At 36.5% G+C, this 8578-nt stretch overlaps 1 protein-coding gene across 1 annotated transcript in view; it reads left to right on the forward strand.

Moving 5' to 3' along the window:
• Positions 1–274: 274 nt before the first annotated feature.
• Positions 275–8578, forward strand: part of LOC111047840 (nicalin) — a gene marked incomplete in the record, with an annotated part of 21345 nt that continues 13041 nt past the window's right edge. Inside the window, 3 exon segments of the mRNA XM_039422151.1 lie at positions 275–569; positions 4327–4514; positions 7790–7937. Of these exon segments, the coding sequence (XP_039278085.1) occupies positions 395–569; positions 4327–4514; positions 7790–7937 (511 nt within the window).

Raw genomic sequence — 8578 nt, forward strand, 5'->3', positions numbered from 1 at the left:
CTTTTCTAGCTCCACAACGAAGCCAAATATGTTTTTGACGATGTAGAAATATAATTAGTAGAGGCAGAGTATAGGCAACGCTGTTACCTATACGGTAACGTGGACCTCACTATATCTGATAATTGATTATGGCTATTTCTTATTCAAGCAATTTAAACTTGAAAAAACATGTGTAATTTTTATAGTGTAATTCTGAAACGTTCTTTCAAACTTGCCATCTATACTTACCAAACATCTATGATGAAATTAGGTCAATAATAGCAGGCTTCTCTACTCTGCCAATCATTCTACTCGTTTATCGCGTTGAATTTAGAGGTTGGGTTGGGATTTGTAGATTGTAAAAGAATGGTTTTTAATTTATCAGTGTAAATTTTATTATTACCCAGATATCAATATGATTTTCAACGAAGCTGATGAGTTGGCTGAGTTATTGAAAGGAATATTTCCTGTTTATCTACTGATAGCATTGCCCTTATTCATAATTATATCACCGGTGTGTCCCGTAACTGCTTCTCATGAGTTTCCCGTGTATAGAATGCAGCAGTATGACTTGCATGGAGTTCCCCATGGTAAGTTGCATTATTTCTTGCATTATTAGATTTTTAAAATTCTTGCATTATTAAACAGCTCAGACTATTTACAAACTAGGTAAAGTGACAAGGGCTATGAAAGCTTCCTCAACATAAATAGCATATAACTAGTTTAAATTAATAAATAACCCACTTGTTTTCGTCGTCCTCTACTGGGCCAGATAGATTTTGCAAAGAAAACAAAAATTAAAATGGTGGATCATCAGCCAACTTGGTCAAAGAATAAAAGACAAAAGAATAGTTCCAGGGAAACAGCCTGTTTAAAGGTAATACCTGAATGAATATGAAACACGGGAGCTGATGTGTACCTATTCTGAATAGGCTAGAATGCTACACTAATCACTCTCCTGGGATTTACTGTCGATAACAAGCTAAGCTGGGTGCAATATACAAGTCTAGTATCTAGATTTATAGGCTGCACTCATGTATATGAGTCGCAGAAACCATCATTGAAATTTTATAACGATAGAGGTCAAGACGAGTTCAACCATGTATCACATTGTATCCCACACACTAAAGTGCCCCCGAGTTTTATACCTATTTTACTTAATACTTTTTGCCATTGTCGAAGATTGGGGATTCCAGATAGACAGTGTCATGAACAATGTTGGTTGGTAGTCATTTTGGCTAGTCGTCAAAGTAGAACTGCTTTAAAAAAGGGGCTCATCCTCAAGCTCAGCAAATGAGTAGAGTAGCCTGTCGTTTAGTTTATGCTCCACTGTGCTCAGCAACTTATCTCGTGGTAAATTTCTCACTTCACTGGGCAGCCTGTTGAACGTCCAAATGGCTGCTGCTGGATAGCTGTTGTAGGTGCTGCTCAATCTTGTGTGGGTTGCCTCAAGGTCAGCTCCTCGGCGAGTAGTGTGGCTGTGGATATCACCTCTCCTCGACCAGGCTTCCATCAGATGTCCATCTTGGTTGTCCATCAGATATGTGAGAGAGCAGAACACATACTGGCTGTAGATGGTGAGGATCCCGACACCCTTGAAGAGAAGGTTACAGTGGCCCCAACTTGCAGAGAAAGTGATTGTACGGAGTGCTTTTTGGAGGAGTAGCACATCCTTTGCTGCTGGCACATGGCCCCAAAGGATCAATCCATACATGAGGTGGCTTTGAAAGAGTGAGTGGTATGCCATCACCAAACTCTCCCTGCCTACCACGTGTCTGAGCGTTCTTAGCAAGGTATATATTTCTGTGGATAGCTTTCAGCACACTTCCGACACATGGTGATTCCATCTTAGTCTGCTATCTAGCCAGAAGCCAAGCAACTTGACTGGTTCTGCCTCCTGTCCTCTCAGTGAGCAAATGAGGGTGTTTGTTTTGTCTTCATTCACCTTGAGTCTGTTTGCTGAGAAACACTTTTTTGCGTCACATTGACAGAACATTTCTGAAGCCATGTTGGGATTTTGTTCCCCTCCAGAAATTCTGTGAGTTGCAATTTCAATTCCGTCTCAATGACCTGAACAAAATTGGGACTATTGATATTGGTCGAAAATTTTATGGGATGCTGGTGTCACCTTTCTTGTGAAATGGCATTGTTCTTGAAATCTCCAGTAGATCTAGAAACCTTCCCACTCTGAGGCAATAATTTATTTATTTTGCATTGGTCTTGCAATTAGTTGTGCTGTGGATTTTAAAACGAATGTTGACAGGCCATAAATGTAGTGTTTTGTAGAGTTCTTCAATCTTCTGATAATGTTCTCTATCCTCCTTGGGTTAACCTCCTTCCACACATTTATACTGACACCAACAACTGGATCGTGGTCGCCTGTTCCGTCCATGTCCTTCAACACTTTACCAGGTGGTCGCAGAGTATCACCAGCCCTTGAAACCATCACAACCAAAAAACTTGGGACGAATTGGGCTATTTTCTCAAACTGGGACGACGACAAACTAGGTCGCTTCACGCACACGACAAGCTTGGTTTACTCGCGGAAATCCACGCGAAAAATTCTATTGACCAAACGTAGGCAACGTTTGATGATGATCATTAATAATATTAGAATTACTAACCTATAAAATAGATAACCCAAATTAACCACCTTCTCTGATCTGAGCCTATAAATATCTTAGTTTTGTTTCCAATACAGCTAGATACTAAAAGGAGATTTAAGAAAAAATGATATTAACATTATGTTTTCATAAATTTATTGATTCCCTGAATATGATGGAATTTCCCAATTTAAGAATATTACTAAAACTAATGATAACTCTTATAAAACACTTTTAATAGGCCTATTTACTTTTCAGCCTTTTTAATGTTACTACAAACTAAGAGGAATACAGGTTCAGTGCTGCCAAAAAATGATAGATGTAAAATAGGAATAGACCAAGTTTGTCTTTCACTGTTCCACTTTGGTAACGTCCGTAAAAACTGATCATTTTTTTGGTGAGTAGTGGCTTTCAGGGCAGACGGAACTCCGGCGACTCTTTACCAGTAGCCTCAACAAAGGATTGTTTAATTGTTGAAATCATTTGGACTGAGTGGAGAGTATACCTGGGGCTTCTTTGGTCGATGCTCGTTGATCACATTCCTGGCCGCTTTGCACTTATTGTCTGCACTCATGATGATGTTGGCTGTGTGCTCTCTCTGTCTGACATTTCTTCGATACTCATTGTTGACTCTCAGATAGAGCCTGTAGCTGCTTTGTCTCGTTTCTTGCGTTTCAGCTGTTTTGTATTGATCGTTTAGAAGCACCACTAGGTTCTTCTGCCTTTGAAGATCCCCTGAGAACCATGTTCTTTCATTTTAAGTGTGTAACAATGAACCTCCATTGTGTCGTGTGGTTTTTCTCATCACTTTACAGGGTTCAGTGTTCAAAGCACTTATGTACCCAGTAATCAATTAGTCAAATATTTGGATAATTGAGAAACAAAATCAGCAATCAGCATCTGTTGATGCTATACTACAGGCGCACACCAGTTAGTCAAGACAAGACATGATCAGACACGTTTAGTCACAACACTTCACATTGTTGCTTATGACACAACTCACACTGATTAGTCATTGCAATTAGACATGTCTTCTTAAGCAGCTATGTGAAGTATTGTGACTAAACGTGACTTGTCTTGTCTCGACTAACCGGTGTACACCCAGCCTATGGCTGCTAACATGTACATTGTATTTGTATTAAACTCAACCTTCCGGCAGTCGTGCTGTTGTAAGTACAACAGTGCCAGTTTTTTGCCGCACAAAACTATTGAATGGGGTGGTGTCAGTGAATGAGTCACCTATGCATTCCAAAACTTTCCCCCCATCACTCCACTGAGTTGCAGTATTAACCGAGCAATGGTTCAGTCTTTAGGTGCCATTTAGTCGCACTGCGCATAAGATAGGGAAAGACTGTTTACGGGGACTGTAAACGAACCAATAACACTGAATTATTGATGGCATTGCTTGATCTACCTTATTGGGTTATGAAATGGTAATCATTCAAATGTTTATAGGGGTGAAATAATCCAAGAAGATGGAAAAGTATTTATACATTTAATTAATATGTTTTGACAATAAACAGAGTACATAAAACTTGGAAAATTGGATGTTATACAACACGTGACTGCTCGTGTGATTGAGTAGGGCGCGGCAACCGGAAGGTTAAATGCAAATTTATGTATATTTCATTATTGTAAGATTCCAAACCTGTGGCTATGTATTATTTTGACGCTCCGATAGCATTGTTTGTATGCATTGAAGGAATAAAATCATTCTAATTCTCATCTATTTGTGTGTTTCAAGGGTGCAGAAGTGCCCCGGTGAACCTGGAGGCGCGCTCACTGTCCAGCTGGAGCACAGGACGGCACTGTGTGGTTGCTCGAATGCAGGATATATCGGCCGATCAGTTCCGCGAAATTCGCGCCAAGGCGGGCGCCTTGCTTGTCGCGTTGCCGCGTGACCTGAGCACGCTCACCGATAAACAGAAACAGGTGAGTAATCTTCTTGTTCCACCAAAGGTGTAACAGTCAAAGACCATAGATTCTACATGAAATTTGCAACAAAAATGTGTCAGTAAAATTTTCTTATATCGATCTTAGTTTCTGAGATAAGTTGATATCAATTTTTCCATGTTCTAAAAAACGTCAATAACTAGAAAAACAATCAGTCAAAATCAAATTTCAAGGATATGGTTGGAAAGAGGAAAAAATTCCAATAAGATTCATCTAATTTGTTCAAATCAAATCAATTTATTGCCATAGACAAACACTTTACATTTTGTATCGGCCACGTCAATATTACAAACTATATTAGAGATCATACATCATGAGCAATTACCTAAAAATCTAGATAGACTACATGTTAACATTGAAATATTCATCTACAAAATAAAAAACATTTTTTTATAAAAAAATTCTCAATTCTTTGTTTATATTCCCGGAGCGAATATTTGGTGGTAAATGGTTATAAAACTATTGAAGAGGCCTTAAAACTCATATGGCTGGATTTGTAAGAGCATTACTCATTCCTGAAGGTGCGTACAGATTTACGCGCCGCGAACATGAGCAATTCACTTTTAATCAGCTGATGCCAAGCTTTTTATATCTGTATCTCACCGTTTCTGTAAAAATACAGATATAGTCAGCTGATTGAAAGTGAATTGCTCATGTTCGCGGCGCGTATATCTGTACGCACCTTTAGATTCGATTTATTCCTTGTGTTATAAGAATGAATGTTGTCATGAGTTGAGAATAAATAATGTAGGTTTGACTTTACAAAAAGCAGACAATTTAACATAATAATACAAGGTAAGCTCATGACTTTGTTCCTTAGTTTGACGTTTTTGAACTTTTTATGAGCGTTCGAACTGTTTGGAATTTGGCTTTGAACTCGACAATTGTATTTCTTTTAACTTTGAGCACTCTTAAAAAAATCCAAAACTTGAAACAAAGAAACAAATAATATGTATCTTTCTTGGGACACCCCATTAAATCTTTCCATGATAAATATACTCTCATAACTAACATAATATAATTCGGCAGTTCATCGTAATTCTTCATAGCTAACAATCGGCAACGGTGCGGAGCTAGAAAAAGCCAGAGCTATTGGTTTTATCCAATGAAAGACAAGGATAGCAAACCAATGTTGATCAGCCTTCATAAATTTGATGTGGAAATTGTCATTATTAACAGGAATCAACAATAATTATTATCATATCAGGTATTCTAGAATCACAGCTACTACTATAGAAGGTTGTGATAACAGGAAATTGGCAACTTTGCTGTCCTATCATTTGCACTGACTTTATAATGAGAATTCCACTGTAGAGATGAAGTCCCTATCTTCATTTTTCGTGTTTTTTATGATCTATCTTCAGAGATAAAAATTCAACAGATTAAAATTGAAAGATTTCAAGATTTTTCTAAAAATTTGAAGATTTCAATTAGATTTTTCTAAACTTGACAACGTACCGTCGATAATAGGCCACTATAAACTAGGAAGCATGAGAAAATTGTGTATGGCTTCTTCAGACGAAGCCTACTAAGCTTTATCCCATTTGAGAACAGTTTAGCTTCTCAACTTGACACTTGTTAAATTGCACTACATTTCCTATTTTCTATTATTTTATTGATTGATTCATACAATAAGTACATCATCAAAATGATAGGGAGAGAAAAAATAAGGTAACCTTTTGCTATTGCTCTCCCATATTTGGATAAGGTTATAAATAGTCAAAATAGGTCAAGTCTTGTAGTTGTTCACTCCACAAAAGTTTCAGTCCTTAATTATTTTCACAAAGTAGATTTTTAAATTTGATGCAATTGCTTGATCACATTGAAGAAATCTCGTCTTGTTGACCGAGCGAAGTGAGGTCTAAGATTCAAGTCGACGGTTTGGCATTTCTCTTAATGTTTAAATGTTTATATGTTGCGCATTTACGGCAAATAGATTTTCATGAAATTTGACAGGTTTTTTCCTTTTTAAATTGCGCGTCGACGTATATACAAGGTTTTTGGAAATTTTTTATTTCAAGGATAATATAAAAGGAAAAGGAGCCTCCTTCATACGTCAATATTAGAGTGAAAATCAGACTATAGAATTATTCATCATAAATCAGCTGTCGAGTTGACTATAAATTGCATGTCATGACGCATGCAATTCAATATCTCATGTAATTGGTAAAAAATTAGCAGCTGTGTAGACTATAAATTGCATGCCTCATTGAATGCAATTTTATGCACTATTAAGTAGGATGCAAAAAAGTATAACAGCTCGTCTGGGCGCCTAGATGTCTTCTGGTTTTCTCGCGCTAAATTCCGGAAAGCGTTATATGATAATTAAATCTTGTGTAAGCATGATGATCAAATAAATAGTTAGTGTATCAATGTGGATGTGCTTATGGTTTGGAACGTCGTTATAACAGCGCGAGGTCTACTGTTCACAGAACTACTAGTTAAATTGGTGTAGCATTGTAGAAATGAAACATTTGGTTACATAAGATCAACTACAAGACTTCTTTTTTAGACTATGTGTAACCTTATCTAAATTTGGGAGAGGAATAGCACAAGGTTACCTTATTTTTTCCCCTATCATTTTGATAATGTACTTATTGTATGAATCAATCAATAGGATACAAATGTTACATTACAAAAATGATTGACTCAATCATTATTCATCCACTTGAAAACGGCAATGTAATAACTTCACCACTTTATTCTATTCCAATGTGTTGAATCTATTGTAAAACACAAATTGGAATTGTCAACCAGTTTTATTATAATAAAAGTGGTTGCCAATTTCAATTTATGTTTTTCATGCTATAGTGAGGTCCTCGTTATAATGACAGTGGAGAAAGATAGGAGAACAACGTTGCCGACTATCTATCTTGTCAATGCCTTCTATAGACGGTAGCTGATACAGGCTTATTGATGTAATATCAAACTGTTCATTCTTTTTTAAAATAATCAATTATATTTTATTAAGCAAGAAATTATATTTTTCATAATGAATTTTCATAATTAAGATGGAATATTTTGTTGGTGAATTAATAAATTACTTCACAATGTTAAAAGACAATATGGAAACAGAGCAAAGCGAGAAAAAAATAGCGCTATCTGCTTTGTTGAATGATATACAAGGATAGCAATACAATTGCTTGATCTATGGAAAGCTCTGCCATTATAACCTGGACTTTACTATAGAAAAGTACCACATCGCACACAACACTCAATCCAATTCAATGTAGAAAAATTGAAATTGCTTCCAGGATCTGATCCAACTGGAGAAGGGAATGTTGTATCAGGAAGTGTTCATTCCTGTCTACTTTGCCGTGTGGACTCCTGAACTGCAGACTATCCTGGATGACGTCGCTCATAGCAAACTCACCGACGAAAAAGCGGGAACTGCTGCACAGGGTGAGTCGAAAATCACTGTCACGTCACTGGATGTAACATGCCATGTCTTGTATAGTGCGTCCACGTTATAATCAACGTTTGGGCTATGCCTGTTGTCTTTTTCCATTTATATTTGTGATTGTCAAAATGGAATAAATAAAAATCAATTTTGTGAAAATACTTGAGGACTGAAAATTTTGTGAATTTAAGAACTACAAGACTTGAGGATGTTGCAAAGGCTAAAAATAAACTTTCTACTGGTGATATTTTTCAAAAAATTTCGATTGGTATTCTATCAAGCTATCAAAATGAAAAGTTTTCTCAGGAAAACATTTCTTTCCGATCATAATTTTTGAGATATAGCGCGCCTAAAGTTTAAATTTTTGGAACAACAATTTCAAACTCGGTAAGAGATAAATCCATGAGATTCAGAGGATAGATTCTTCATGGTATTGTTGATCTAGTAACAAAAATATCTGAAATATAAATTTTTGAGAAAGTTATTTTGGTAAATTGAATATTTCTATTGAAAGTTATATTCCAGAAATTTTTGTCTTACTAGAACAAATACAAGAAGAATCTATCCTCTGAATCTCATGGATTTATCTCTAAGGCCTGTTTTCCTAGCGACAGGTTTTTTGCGCAGCAGGAACCGAATGAGC

Source organism: Nilaparvata lugens, chromosome 2 (genome assembly GCF_014356525.2).
Source record: "Nilaparvata lugens isolate BPH chromosome 2, ASM1435652v1, whole genome shotgun sequence".
NCBI classification, from domain to species: Eukaryota; Metazoa; Arthropoda; class Insecta; order Hemiptera; family Delphacidae; genus Nilaparvata; species Nilaparvata lugens.